Here is a 15,692-nt window from a genome sequence, read left to right on the forward strand (position 1 = left end):
GATTGTTCTTCATTCAAATAAAAATGGCTGACGATCAAGAGCAGGTACTCATTTTGTATTCAAAATGTTAACCTACCATTTCTTTAAAGCTTCTAAGTGACGACAGCTTGTAGATAAACGTCATATCAGTGACTTATTACTATTGTGTTGTGCACATGCTTTTTCATTTGGGTAATGCATAATGTGACCTTTTGGTTATTTTTTAAAATCACAATTTACATGTGCAATAATGATAAGTTGCAGAAAACCGGCTTTTGAAGAGAATTGTTGCAAGTTCTTTCTGATGTAATAAACTAGACCGAATTTTGGGTGATACCTACAACTACGTTCAAGCTGAAGACCATTTCATTTGAAAAGTGTGGCTCCAGTCTACCTACTGAGCAACTAATAATTATATCATCAAGCTAATGCTATAGTCTATCCCAAAATATTTATGCAGCACATTTGACCAATTTTTAATAAAAGTAAACATACCTATGAGAGAAGTGAAATTGAAATCAGATATCTTCGTTGACACATTGTCATTTTCAATCGGGAAAATTCACAGGAACAAGAACAGATTTCTTGCAGAGATTTTTTATGGGGAATGTTTACATCTTTTCTCCATAAAGTGGTCCCTCAGAATAACTTGAATAATTTTGCAAATTATCATCTGGATCTGCTGCAATACAAAATCCCTGTATATATAGACATCACCTTTATAGCTGTGTATCGTTTCCCATTTATATCCCAAATGAGTTATCATAGCCAAGGTATATAATTCTTCCCAACTTGTTAAATGAAGAGAAAATGCATGGTGTTAATTTTATTACTTTTCAGGTTCATTTTTTTTGACATTGAAAAAAATTATTTTTAAAAGCCTTTTAAAATTTTTTTTTTCCTGTAGCAAGTTCCAGTGCAAAATGTGGAAGAGCCGTTAGATCTGATTCGACTTAGTCTTGATGAAAGAATTTACGTGAAAATGAGAAATGAGCGAGAATTACGTGGAAGATTAAATGTAAGTGTTGATATTCATATAGCTTCTATCTCCAGGACTGGAACCTATAAGATTCAGACATTTATTTCAATATCTTTTAAAAACCAATGAAAGTTTAATGAATTTCAGAGACAGCTGATAAATTAATATTGTTTTCTTTTTTATTGTATATGTTGTAGTACATGTAGTACAATTTACTGAAATGAAAGGTGATTCAAAATTATGATATCAAAATTGTTCATGTCTTGTTATGTATGGAATTATGAATAACTTTACACTCTTCAATTATTACTGATATCTGTAAAACACAGCAAGCAATGAACAAAACATTTGACACGGGGCTCAAAAAAGTTGATAGCTCAATAGTCCGAGACAAGCAGGGATTGTTTTTCTGTTTCTGAAATGGGACTTGTGTCTTTGAATCCAGAAAAATCATCAAAATTTTGGCCATTTGGGAAAAAATACTTGTCAATCATAACTATGAATTATACTGACTTGTTTTAAATCTGAATGTTTAGTGTTTTATTATCATTAATTATTTTGTGTTCTTTTCTTTTACTTTATAAAATCCTAAATAAAGATTATGGAGGCAAAGTGCAGGTTCAACTGGGACTTTAAGGACTCTAAATGCTCTTCAAGCTGCATTCGTACAATGTATTATTCTTCATTGTTCAAAACAAATTCTAGCTGAAATCCCACATGTCCCGTGATAAATAAATGATTACTTCTAAAAGGCTTAGCCCTGCTTAATTATTCATGTATATCATGATATTTTTACCCATTCAACAGTCAATTCTAATTTCCTGGACATTGATTCCATGATATGTTCTCATGTCCAGTAATAAAAAAAATTTATCTAGCACCAGTTACTAAGTAATTGTCAAATTGGCACCCCTTTTAGATGAATCTCACAGTTACTAAATTTAGCTTCTTATCTTTTGTTTTTGTGTCAGTGTTATGAACCAGAATAAGCAACATTATGGAAACATTTTAACATTAAACAAGCTTGAACTTTGGGTAGTTGTATCAAACAGTAATGTGATGGAGGTCTGTCTATTTCATTGCTATAGCCACTCAGCCATGGCTCTTTGAAATCAATGAGATTTGTGCGGCTTTTGAGATAAGACTATACAACAGGTACATATTTCGCTTGGAACGGGGTCATTTGTAACTTGTTTTGATGGATGGAACAGAGAGCTACGTCCAACTGAAAGTCCGAGATCTTGTTTAATTGGTTCTATTAACCTCTTCACTTTTTTTCTAAAAGGCATACGATCAGCATCTGAACATGATTCTTGGAGATGTTGAAGAAACGGTTACAACAGTGGAAATTGATGAGGAAACATTTGAGGAAATTTACAAGGTCTGTTTCTATACATTTATTTGACCTTAGAATCTAAACTTTCGTAATAGGGATTTTTCATGTTTAATTCTACCTGAAAATGATTTTTAGCTACCAACTATTAATTAGTAGGAAAAAATCCAAATATTTCAGATAAAATATTAAATATTATATACCGTGGGTACCTATTTACTGGTTATGAGGATGATAGCAAGTTTATTGTCCCCCTATACATTAACTATTTCACAAGGCAAAGTTGAGGGAAATAGATGTTGTCGAGGGGGACAATAAATTAGCTATCGTCCGAATAGTCAATAAAAAGTTTTTTTTGTAACTGAAGAAAACTTTATTTGTCGGCGGTGCAGGTTTTTTTGATGATAAAGAAATTAGAGTTATCAAACTTAGAATTTAATGTATCAACTCATATTATGTCAGACATGTTCTCCAAGTTAAAAAAAAGGGGGGGGGATCAATGACTATTCACCATGGGCAGATAGCACAGAAACTATAATCTCCTACATATCTCAATTTATTTGGAGCTCTTCTTTTCAAGGAGATTAATATTGGGTGTTCTAAAAATGGATTTGACTATCTTAAAATGGTATGGGACACCTCCATATTGTGACATATTGTTTATCGATTCAAACAATGAAATCAAGTATAATGTTATAAACAGTTTTTAAGGCGTCGAGCTAATGCTCGGCAGCCTTCTAGCGATCGTCTGGATTGGCAATCGTCCAAAAATGCACGCGCTGCACCGCCTCTTAAATGCGCATAAGAAATAAGTTCCTAAAAGTATTAAACGTATTACAAGATTTTTTTTCCATTTATTCAGCTAAATTGTGTACAAAAAACCCAACTTTGCCTCCCTGTTGATTGACAACTCATTGCATAAGAATAAATTTGCTTAATCAAGAAATGGCGGATGAATACAATCAGGCCTAAGTGTAAAGATTCACTATATATTATTTTAGTTTATCGCTTACATTTTAATTGGAGACCGTGCCCGATAGAAATAACATTTTGGATGTAAAATTATTTGTTATCGGGCACGGTCTCCAAAATTAATGTAAGCGATAAACGTATATATCTAGGAATTTCGTTGCAAAAAGTAAACTCGATAATGCAGTTAGTTTGGTCGAGCATTATAGATAGCACGTGTTGTGGATTTGTTTGTAAACAACCATACCATAGGAAATCTTGTTTCAAACGGGAATTGAAATAAACAAATGTATGTTTTATTATTATAATTAGGGACACACTGTTAATGTATTCAAATTATGAAACTATGAAAGTTGTTCAAAGACTGTTTGAAGCAGAAAGAAACAAATTATTTTTGAACTTTGAAATTTCTTCGATTTTTGCAATTATGATGAGTTATTGTATGAAAAAAGCACCACTACACTGTACCTATTTTATAAGAAAATATACCGATTTTTGTTTTTAAAGCAGCAGAAAACATAATTCAAATACTTTTACTTTGTGTCTAATATCATTTGATATGACTATTAGTACAGAAATTCAAATTATTGGTATCATTCTATATAAAAGAAAAAAATGTCGCCTTTGTGGCCGTTCCGGCCTTTGATTTTTTACCAAACATTGTCATCTAAAAACCTAGCGCAATGGGTGAGAGCCTTCACTACGAACCTGCAGGTCATGAGTTTGAATCCCGCTAGGGAATTAAAAATTTTTATCTTTCCAAAAATTTTTGAAACTTATTTTTTGGTAAAAAAAAAAAAAAAAAGTAAAGTTTAAAAATTCTATTCCAGTAAAAGTATCTTGGTAATTATGCACTTTTATCTTCATTAATATTGGTTTACTGTGACCGTTTCTAGACACCTATATACTATTTACCTGTAAAACATGATGGTCTTATTTTTTTCTGATAACTTTTTCAGACCACAAAGAGGAACATCCCCATGCTGTTTGTTCGGGGGGACGGGGTTATCCTGGTCTCACCTCCAATGAGGACCGGGACTTAGAGGAAATGGATTTGTGTTCAAAATTCATCAACCATTTATGTACATACCAAAACTGTCCATTGATAATCATTAAAATGACATACAACACACTAAACTTGTTTGATTTTAAATTATTTAAAAGTAAAAGATTGGATTATCAATGATATTCCATGTTTTTTTCATGGCTGGAATGTGATGATTTTTCAAGTTGTATTGTGTGTTCTCCGTTCCTTTTTGCCAGAATATGTATAAAACAGAGCAGTAAAATATTGGGCACCATATTCAGGGTCATAGCATGGCGTTTTTTAAAGTGGGGACTCAGAAAAAAGTTTGAGATAAATAAATAATACATGTATATGAACTAAAAAAGTAGCGACCAGGGTCTCCTAACCCTCCGTCCTTGCATTGTTCATCATCCCCCCAACCCCCCAACCCCCCAACCCCCCCCAAAAAAAAAAACCAAAACAAAACAAACGAGCCATCTTAATTGAAATTCAGAGGGGGAGTGAAGATGCCTAATATTTGACACTTGTAGTAAGCCGTTAGAAATTCCCAAAGCTTTAAAACTTGCCCTGTTCACGGACCCACAGTATATAAAACTCTGTTAACCAGTAAAATTAAAAGAAAAACAAAACAAAGGTAATTGAAAGGCATATCGCTGTCATTCAATCACTTTTCCTGACCTCTTTGTACTCTTACAGTTGTTTCATCCCGTTGGAATATTATCCGACCCTATTTCGACCTCCAAATCCTAAATTTTTTTTCTTTGCTTTCATCAGGGACGTGTACATGGTGTAGCAAGGGTGGGGGGGGGGGGGGGGGGGTGGGGGGATGGCTTTTTCTAGCAGCAAACATTTCTCTTGCATATTAAATCTAATACTTATACGTGTAGGAAATTGAATTTTTTTAAGGATTTGCCCCCTATTTTGGGAGAATATTCGAAATTAACAAAATTGATTTCAAAATAGAGGTTAAAGTACTACATGTACATGTCAAGGTGTTAGAAAGGGAAACGTACTATAAACACCCCTTCCATGGATTAGGATTCTGTAGGTTAACGATTTTTTGGTTGTTGTTTTACAGGGCGTTTTTGAAAAGAAGTGGTTAACGATAGGCCTTGACCTTGTACCATTGCATATTACGACACTATGCAATAAAGATATATACGACCCTATCTGTTACGTTTTTCTCTGTAACACCTTGACAGAGCCCTATCCGGCCTCATGACCTTGTATAAAGGTGTTGGCTAGGTGGAGAACGAAATATAACATACATGTTTAGTAAGAATAATAGTTGGACTCCGAAACATTTCATAGACGATAACTTTCATTCTTTGGACATGAATAAGATAACGTCTGAGATCACTGTACCTGAAATTTCTGTGCAGTTTGTGTCGATTCCGCTTTTGCAACATGATTAAAAAAATTATGATTCCTTATTGGTGAATTAGAGCTGGTGCTTCTCAACACAATTAAAAAAAAAAATCAGGCAACTGCAAAAAAAATAAAATAAAATAAAATAAAAACCAGGTAACTGCCAAAAAAAACCCAACAAAATAAAAAAACCAAAAAAAAAGAAAAACAAAAACAAAATAAAACCCAATCTAGGAATTTCATTCTTTGGCAATGGGCGACGTTGTTATTCGATAAGAAGTTGTTGGTTGTAGCGTTACATGGCGTTTGTTGAAAAGGAGTGGCTTACGATATGCCTTAACCACCATTGCATATAGTTACACAGAACACGACATTATGCAAAAGCGCCTCGATCCTTTTAGTTATGTTTCCTTGTAACACCTTGACATAGCCCTATCTGGCTACTGACATTGTACAAGGTGTTGGCTACATGTAGGTGGAGAACGAAATACAAAATACATATATTTAGTCAAAAAGACTCTGAAACATTTCACAGCCGATAATATTCTTTGGACATTAATAAGATAACGTCTGAGATCACTGTACCTGAAATTTGCTGTGCCGTTCGTTTGTGTCGATTCCGCTATTTGTGCAGTAGATTTGGTGCTTTCAACACAGTTTTTAGAAGAAAAAAATCAGGTAGTTGCAAAACAAAACCTAACCTAGGAATTATATTCTTTGGCAATGGGCGACGTTGTTATTCGATGAAAAGTGATGGAGTCTTAGGATGGACTCTTGGAAAACATCGGCCAGTGTCGACGGTAAGAAATCGAGAAGTAAAAGCAGGGTCAGCTGAGCCTAGGTATATCTCCTGAAGAATATCTAAAAAATATTTGTTAAAAGGTACATTAGATTTAAAACTATACGGTATATATAGGATACGCATGGTTTCTTAATAATGCAATGCTACATGCAGACATTTTTCAGTTTTTAGAATAAATCGACTTATTTTAGTCCCCGTGTACTACAGTAGATACAAGATGCTAGCTTGCGGCGACTAGCCTTACCTCACCCTCTACAAAATACATGTATTTTATCTTCAGAAAAAATTATCATGATGCATTAAAATTTTCAGATCTGAATTAAAATAGGTAGAAATGTCTCAAAGCACAAATTTTTGTCACTTAATTTTCACCGATTTTTCACGATTTTATCGCATCTGTGAGAATACTTTTGAATTAACCCTCGTATAAAATGGTCGACTTTAGGTTTTATTGTGTGTATGTTGCATATTCTAGTATAAATCCGTGTATTTACACCTTTGGTATTTTAAGAAATTGTCTTAATGCCATTTATTTAATTGAACACAATAAAAAAAATTTAAGAAATATATTTAGATTTATCACCTTTTGTAAAAAAAAATTTTAAACGATTTTTGCGTACGTGAGCGTTGCCATTGTGCTTTTATGACGTAATGATAAAAAAGAACATATGCAGGAATACGTTATGAAAAATTGACACAAAAGAAAAAGTGCAAACCTTAGAAATTTTACATTTGGGTTGTTTTTCCGAAAGTTATTAATGAATCCATTGTTCTTATGTATATTTGTAATGCTCCACATAAATAGCAAAATTTTCTTTATTTTGATAGTTTAAGATGACACACTTTAATCAAAGTACTGAAGAACTGACGGGAGTTGATTTTGTCGATGTTTATTTTAAAATATATGATATGTTATTCTGCATGACAAGTACATGTAGTTTCTAATTTGAATTACGCACATTTTTATAATATGAATTTTTGGACTTTTTCGACAAGAATGTCGAGAAACCCCCATATGAATCATGTTAGATAATATTTAAAGATAAAATTAATTCAATCAAACTATGTATCAGTGATAGAAATATTTCTCGAAAAATGTATGGATCCAAGCAATATTGAACTCTAGTCTCTTTCAACCAAACGCTCGGCTGACACCGTAAATCTCCGACAAGGATTTACTGAGACAGCCGAGCGTCGAGTTGAACGAGACTATATTGAACTCTGGCGTAGGAATATATACGACTACAAAAAATATTTAAATTGTTCGTACCATTTAAAATCTGACTATTTTCGAGGTATTTATAAATAAGTTTCCTTGAAAAACAATGCTTTAGCATACATTACATCGAATTTATCAATTATTTTCAAGAACTAAGTCTTGTAAGCAGCAATGATTTGTGCTTAGGTCCAAACACTGTTTCACTTTCGGTTTGTCTGAGTAACTGCATAGGAGAGTTGATTAAAATCAACTCCCAAAAACCAGATAGCAGAATTTATATAGTATTTCTTACAAATGACATTACGAATCATACACGGTTACAAAATTTATGGGTAATTTCTAATAATTTGCACTTGAGTACAAAAAATTACAACCTGTATTTTGAGAGGTCCTTTAAAAAACCAAATGGTAGATTTTCTAGAGTTTCGAGAGGTACGATAGCATTGGTTTATATAACCTTTGGTTAAAAAATAAAATATTTTCCCACTGAAGTAATTAAGTAAATAATTTGTCATAGTGACATATGTATTACCAGGGACGTATATCCAAACTGACCAAAGTAAACAAATACTTATACGTCCCTGGCATTATACAATGTATATGATAATTACAAAATTCCTTTTACAGATTTTATATTAATACTCTCGTCCCAACGGACTTTAAAAAAATTCACTTTAAAACTGTATCAAAGTGTATAAAATTTGCAAGTTTTAGGAGTAAGTTGGTTTTGTTAAGTGTTTCTTTCTTAGATTGTTTAATAAATTCATAAATAAAATAAGCGACGGGTGTAGTTACACATTACATTAATGAACAGAGTACTATAATTAGTAATATTTCGACTTATATTTAAATTATATCCAATTTTATGGATTAAGTGACATCGCTGCTTATTAGAAGTAAAATGCGAAACCTTCGGCTATGACTGTTGTGTTGACTTTACACAGTGAAATTGCAAGTTACAGACGGGAGGTAAAATAACACGAAAAGTAGGTGGATGGGATATTGTAAACTATACACCGGTAAGTTTCTGACATGTGATAGTGCAACATGCACGCGGTACGGAAAGTCAACCCTCTTCAGGGATTTAGCTAGGGGAGGTCTAAAAAGCTGAAAAATCATGAAAAATTAGCAAAATATGAAAGGGTGAAAATCTCATAAAAACCAGTATGTAGAGAATTTTACAGGTTTTGACTAGTAATTTTCTTCAGAAATTGGTGATTGGCCTTATAAAGAGGGAATTAAAGGTTTTTGTGCTGAATGGGACCTGAGGAAATTCTAGTTACAGAGTTCGGAAGACATGCATCCCTTGGCTACAATGAATTGTATTAAAAAAACTGTCCCCTGCCACCTTAAGGTGGCTCTATACACCCACAGTTTATTCCAAATCTCAATAGAAGACCACAAAACATATACTTATCAAATATTAAAATGATAATAGGGATACTATAAGCATTTTTAAAGAATTTTTTAATGTTTTTTCGTGTTTTTGTAAAATATTTTTTAAAAAGACAGCTTTTAACAAATTGAGAGAAATTTGTTTGTCATATGATGGATATTTCCTTCGGACACATAAAAAAAATTATTACACTTCTTATCATTCAAAAATGTTATTATTGCAATTTATTTTAGTATTTCCCCAAAACATAATTTTTCATATATATTTTTTTTACTCTGTTGACAAATCATCTGAAAAAGTTGCTTGGTAATATAAGAAAATGTATTTTAATAAATGTGACCTAAAAAATTGAATGAAAACCATTGCAAATATTAAAACACAAAAAATATTTTAAAATTTATTTGGTATGAAAGTTCCCTTGGGACTTTTCATTTCTGAGTTGAAGAAAATTTCCTAAATATAATATTGGAATGATAAATACATACATATTTCATTATAGACTTTGCCCTGTATAAGTGAATATATTCGCTTTAATGCAAAACTAAGTCAAATAAATAAAGGGGAACATTGACTTGGCTATTAGGATTTATGTATCCCAACCTGAGAGAAATTCAAAGCAACCCTCTTATCCCCGTTCGGTGTCGATATTAATGTGGATTAAAGTATATTATAGATGAAATATTTTCACCGATTTAGAATTTTCTTTCACGGTATTAAATACTGGCGTACTATATATAACTTTCAATTTCAATCCTAAATTCCTTATTTTCATATCAAATTTTTACATGTACACCCCCCCCCCCCCAAAAAAAAGTGGTGGGACCAACTCCATGATAATTCAATTTTTCATATGCAAATTAGTTGCTGCGAGAAAAAGTCCCCCCCCCCCCCCCCCCGGCCCTCCTGATGCTACGTGCCTGTAGGGTAATTTTAACTTGAGAGTTCCAGTTAGAACTATTGTTTTGCACAAGGTCCAGAAGAAACATAATTTTGGTGAAGCGTTCATTTTCCACATACATTATATAGTCGATTCCAAAGACGCAACACATTCAAATTGGAGCTTAATAACTACCCGCTTTCCCCTTGGACCGCTAGCATCGGAGTAAAGTGGCGAATTTACATAAATGAAATTTATTACTGTTACTATTACTATTGTAAATATCATGCAAAACCCAGTCGATATTTAAAATTCCTTTTTGATTAACTTAACACACATTACATTTATGTACAACTGTTGAAAAGGAGCCAAATATGTTTCATTGACTATAAGCAAGAACATTTAAAGACTAATTTTTCTTTTTCCTTAGCTCTGTTAACTGCTAAATTGATTATGTTTTAGAAAGTATTTTTTACAAATATTTAATTTGATCAAATACGTAATTGAACTTAGTCCAAACATCAGAATACACAGACACTCGATCGAATTAAAGAGAAATAAAATTTTCTCGTTGCTTACCTATCCTATTCATATATAAAGTTAAAAGGATGATACGATACGAAAACGAAAAATCAATGACAAATTATCAATATCTTAACGCACTCTGCCAGGTTATTATACCGTCGGTAAACAGAGGGTTTTCTTTTTATCTTGGAAGTCTAACTTTTTGCAGGCAAACCATTATGTCAAAACGTGTTTACAAGACGATATTTTGGAGTATCTTGTTATCCTTATTGGCGGTAAGTTTTCATATTTCAAGTAAGTAGAAAATATTTTGTGAACATTTGGGGGATTGCTTTTTACAATTAAAGGCATTGATGCTTTAAGTAGTAATGTAAAGATATGTATGATCTGTATTTTTTAAAATATTTTTATTTAGTAAAAATAATGCACCGTATACAGCCCCAACGCGGGGGACTCGATTTTCTCCGCTTCGGAGACGGGAGAAACTTATATTTAGGTAAAGTCTTGTAGGCATTTACAAGTATATCCTTCTGCGTAACGTTTTGACAGTAAAAGCATTTACCATCATACCAATATGATTCACCGAAGAAAACATATAATTGTTAAAATAAACACAATTGCAATGCTATAGCTACTGCCATACCCACATGAATTACCGAAAAAGGCATTTTATTGTTTGAACCAACACAGATGGTGACTATACATGTTAGAAGCATAGATATATTTGGCATTTGGCGTACAGAATGTACTATATGTAATTGAACAGTTAAATATGTAATTCATGATTAATATGCACAATGTTTCAATCGATCAGCCCCACCCCCCCCCCCCCCAAAAAAAAGCTGCAGGCATTATTCTGTATACGTACATGTACAGTCAACAGGAAAACAATTATATTGCAGACACCACAAACGAAAAAAAAAAGTTACAACTATTTCAAGTCATCGACGCCTTTTAAATTATCATATTGACAAGAGCACGGGTATAAACACCCCACTTGATATAAAGCTGCAGGCATTATTCTGTATACGTACACGTACAGTCAACATGCAGGAATACAATTATTTTGCAGACACCACAAACCAAAAAAAAAAAAAAAAAAGAAAAGAAAAGAAAAAGTTACAACTATTGCAAGTCATCGACGCCTTTTAAATTATCATATTGACAAGAGCACGGGTATAACCACCCCACTTTACTTCCTTTAAAGTGCACCACAACGAAACGAATTTCATTACAACTCGTTGCCGTTTCTATCACGGAGTGTAATAGAGAGAAAAACCAGAGAACAAACGATTTGTAATTTAAATGTTTGATCTTGAATTATTGTGTTTTGCTGTTTGCTTTTGAACGTTGTTTGGTACCATATGTGCCCTTGGCAAGGTTCTAGATAAACAAAAGTCAAGTTATCAATTTACATATGTAAACTATGTCTTTATTCGAACACATAATTTTGCATTCACAGCGACCGCTTATAAAACCCTTAGTATATACTATAAATAATGGTAATCAATATCAAATAAGGTTTGCAAAATGAGAAAAGTTTAAACAAAAATTAAACACACACATAGACCCCCCCCCTCCCCCTCTCATGTAACTTGATTATCTGAACAGAAAATGTCCTGATTATTTATTTTCCGTAAGATTTGTTATGATCTAATTTTTGCATTTCAGAGATTTATAATTTCATTGACTGTTTCAACTGCATGTCTGTAACATCGATCTTTAACATCATTCATTCATTCGTTTAGTGAAATTCAAACTTTACACTCCTACAGATCTGTTGGATTTCGTCTACAGGAAACCTAGGCTTCAATTACCAGTACTATGTTGGGTCATGGTCGCCACTAAAACAATCTGAATACCAAGAGCGGAATTCTAACAACTATCGGATGGATGACACATCCCGATGTCCAATGCTACGTCACAATGTATGTGTTTTGTTAATTTATATCCAGTTTTTTTCATAATCTACCACAAAACCCCACCCTCTCCCCCACAACCCCCAAAACCAAACAAATACACAAAAAACCCTCCAAGCAAACAAAGTAATGTAACAAGACCAAACAACAAAACAGAACAAAATACGAAAAAAAAAAAACTGGGTACTTTTCTTTTACTGTAACATTATCATAATTTTTCTCTACATTAACCCGAATATATGATGATTTGAAAAAATAAATCATAAAGTTAATTTTTAAAAACCCAGCGAAAATGTACAGTTACTAACACTTTCCACCAATATCAGTTCCATCAAATCTATGAATTTGACTTATTTAAAAAAAAAAAAAAAGAATACCAGCAAATACCACTTAATTAAAACCCATGTAAAAAAAAGAAGTTGTTGAAAATTCATTTGCGTAAAAATAAAGTTTATATTAATTTATTCTACTATTATTTTGACAGATATTCCAAAGTACTTATCCAATTCAACTGCAACGTCAAGCTATTCTTGTCCATAAGTGTAAGACAAATCGATTGTCCAACTCTGCCTCCAATGGTTCGTCGTTTACCCAGAAATTAAACAATAACATAGCATTATACGACCCCATGGGCTTCTTGTACTGTCGAATACAGAAAGTAGGCTCGACTTTTTTACAGAAGACAATACGCAACGTGTTTGCAGATTTAAAATTTATTGCTCCGAGAGGCAACACAATGCTGGTCAATCGATCAAAGGATTTCATCGATTGTCTGCCGAAAACATCCAAATTTATGTTCGTGCGTGAGCCATATGGCCGAGCACTGTCCGGCTATGTAGATAAACTGTTTGCTCCGAACCCATTTTACTGGAGATCAGCTGGACGTTTTATCATAAAAACTATAAGAGGATTAAAGGCGAGTCCTTTGTCGCTTAAATGTGGTCATGACGTCACATTTCCAGAATTCATGAAATATGTCATACACGCGCAGAAGACGTTGACGCATCGTGATCGCCATTTTTATCCAATGTATGAACATTGTTTTCCTTGTGATATTAAATATGATTTCATTGGGAAAATGGAAACATTTCGCGTCGATGTATCTCATATTTTGGATGTATTTAATTCCACGTTTTCACGGGGAATGACTTTCGAAAACTTTGAGAAGGAGTCAGACTTACGAATAGCTTCAACTCACATAAATCGTTTGTTTTCCTTTAAAGGACAAACACTACAATGTGAGCCATTTCGCAGGTCTTTTCAACGAGTTTGGAGAGACCTACAAATTCGAGGAGTTCTTCCTATAGACACCAAAATGCCCTTTATTTTGGAGAAGATGAATACAATAAACCAGACCCACGTGACTGATGTCGTAACACGGATAATTCAAAATGTGCAAAACCGGACAAAACTGAAAGAACAGCGACTGGAAGCGAAAATTGAAGCTTTTAGCCAACTGTCAGCAGATATAATCAAAGAGTATAGAGAACTTTACCGATTGGATTTCGAACTGTTTGACTATCCTGCTCTTCCCGACTTTGTAAAAATTGCTATTTCGACGCCACCAAAGCACCTCAAATACTTTGACATATTTTGAAATTAAAATGTTTTCGGTTATTGTTTTCTATGCCCATTGACTGTAGGCATAAGTATGTATAAGCCATTAAATGACGACAATTTGTTAAATTCTTCGATTCTCCAAAATTTTAGATTTTTTTTTTTCGAATTGAAAGCAAATTCGCTCTTTTAAACAGAGAGAGAGAGAGAGAGAGAGAGAGAGAGAGAGAGAGAGAGAGAGAGAGAGAGAGAGAGAGAGCAATCACTATGCATGTACATAGTCATTTGGGGTTTTTCATAAAATGAAAATCCCTCAAATTTAGCGTGAATTGATCATTTGATATGCAGATCACAAGAAGGACCCTTTACACGAAAATTCACTTCATAAATTTTCACCCGAAATTCCCCTGAGATGGAGGTTTTGTTTTTCGTAAGCCTTAATTGTATTGTTTTTTTATGACAACATTTCTATTACACACCAATTACAATCTGTAAACAGTGGCGTAGCGTGCCCTATATATATATGTTAAGGCAAAAATTGAAGCCGAAGGCTTCAGTGACGGGCGTAGCGCGGAAAGGGGTAGGTGCGGGAGGGGGGGGGGGGTCGCAAAGGAGGGGGGGGGGGTTAGGGGGACTTTTTTTTTCTTTTTTTTTTTTACAAAATTTTTACAAAACGGACGCAAAATTACAGCTTCTAAGAGCAGACATTTGTTAGATTTAACAAATTACTTTTAACAAATTAGTTAGGGACCATTAGTGGCCATTATGTAAATTGAATTAAATTTCCTGTTCTCAGTCTATTCTTTTCGTAATGATAAAATAAAATCTATTATTCGTTAACGAAATTTAAAAGAAATCATTCATACACCGTATCCACAACCTACTCTGCATGTACACATGTATTCTGTAAACAAAACCCAACAACCGCACGTACGCCACGGTGGTAGCGCACCCAATTTGCATTTAAGCAAAAGGTACATGTTTTGCAGTATAAGATAAAATTTAATCGTTTTGGTTATGTCATAAATTGTCTTTTGAACTGTGTTGGTTTGTAGCTACACAGATGGGATTTAATTGAATATCTTCCTCTATTCTTCAGAGAACATATTTATCTAACATATTTAACATATTTATCTAATTATGTCAAGCTGCTATCCTCTCCATTAAACAAGTTATAAAGGTATGGAAAGGGTGGCAGCTTGACAGTTGAGAGTTGGTGGGTTTAACATGGATCAAGACTGAACATTATGTTGTCATCTTCAAGATATTATAATATTTTTTTCGCAATTTAAATTTTTCTTAACTGGAAATTTGGCGAGTTCACTCTGACATAAAAAAAACTTTAATGAAAAAAAATTGATCGTCTTTTTTCAGATATGAAGCATATGCGTCATTTGCCTCCATTGCGCTACGGCCGTGTACGTACAGTGTATTTCCATATCAACTTCTTTTTCATAATTGATACGCCACATTTACATGAATTCAGTCCATTCATCGAAAACAATATTTTTATTACACAGACATGACAACGTTAAAATCAATGAACCAGACCATATGATATTTATTGTTGAGAAAGTTGCCTTTTTTAAAATTCAGTAAAATAGCAAAAGTAATCATTTTAACTTAACTATGGAATGTATATTTATATTATTAATATTAATTATATTGCCAAGAGTTTTGGTTTTTTTCAGTGAAAAACACCCTTCAATTTCAGCTTTTCGTGGATTAGAGTTAACACTTTT

At 33.2% G+C, this 15,692-nt stretch overlaps 2 protein-coding genes across 3 annotated transcripts; both read left to right on the forward strand.

Moving 5' to 3' along the window:
• LOC128157987 (U6 snRNA-associated Sm-like protein LSm3) lies at nucleotides 1–4,397 on the forward strand. The gene is made up of 4 exons (XM_052820657.1): nucleotides 1–44; nucleotides 887–997; nucleotides 2,244–2,339; nucleotides 4,220–4,397. The coding sequence occupies exons 1-4, from the start codon at nucleotides 24–26 to the stop codon at nucleotides 4,301–4,303; spliced, it is 312 nt and encodes a 103-aa protein (XP_052676617.1). The 5' UTR covers nucleotides 1–23; the 3' UTR covers nucleotides 4,304–4,397.
• Nucleotides 4,398–6,100: 1,703 nt separating this feature from the next.
• Nucleotides 6,101–14,010, forward strand: LOC128160118 (carbohydrate sulfotransferase 8-like). Of its 2 annotated transcripts, none has more exons than XM_052823388.1 (4): nucleotides 6,101–6,455; nucleotides 10,683–10,749; nucleotides 12,272–12,402; nucleotides 12,878–14,010. In XM_052823388.1, the coding sequence occupies exons 1-4, from the start codon at nucleotides 6,399–6,401 to the stop codon at nucleotides 13,988–13,990; spliced, it is 1,368 nt and encodes a 455-aa protein (XP_052679348.1). In that variant the 5' UTR covers nucleotides 6,101–6,398; the 3' UTR covers nucleotides 13,991–14,010. The 2 variants fall into 2 exon arrangements, with proteins under 2 accessions (XP_052679348.1, XP_052679349.1); XM_052823389.1 differs by having other exon boundaries at nucleotides 6,102–6,455; nucleotides 12,250–12,402.
• Nucleotides 14,011–15,692: the final 1,682 nt, after the last annotated feature.

The sequence above is a fragment of the Crassostrea angulata genome, chromosome 8 (assembly GCF_025612915.1).
Source record: "Crassostrea angulata isolate pt1a10 chromosome 8, ASM2561291v2, whole genome shotgun sequence".
Lineage (NCBI taxonomy): Eukaryota > Metazoa > Mollusca > Bivalvia > Ostreida > Ostreidae > Magallana > Magallana angulata.

Coding starts and splice junctions, on each gene's coding strand:
- LOC128157987 (XM_052820657.1), top strand. CDS start 24: ATGGCTGACGATCAAGAGCAG. Junction 998..2,243: donor AATTACGTGGAAGATTAAAT/GTAAGTGTTGAT, acceptor TTTTTCTAAAAG/GCATACGATCAGCATCTGAA. Junction 2,340..4,219: donor CATTTGAGGAAATTTACAAG/GTCTGTTTCTAT, acceptor TAACTTTTTCAG/ACCACAAAGAGGAACATCCC.
- LOC128160118 (XM_052823388.1), top strand. CDS start 6,399: ATGAAAAGTGATGGAGTCTTAGGATGGACTCTTGGAAAACATCGGCCA. Junction 10,750..12,271: donor TCTTGTTATCCTTATTGGCG/GTAAGTTTTCAT, acceptor TTTCGTCTACAG/GAAACCTAGGCTTCAATTAC. Junction 12,403..12,877: donor GTCCAATGCTACGTCACAAT/GTATGTGTTTTG, acceptor TTATTTTGACAG/ATATTCCAAAGTACTTATCC.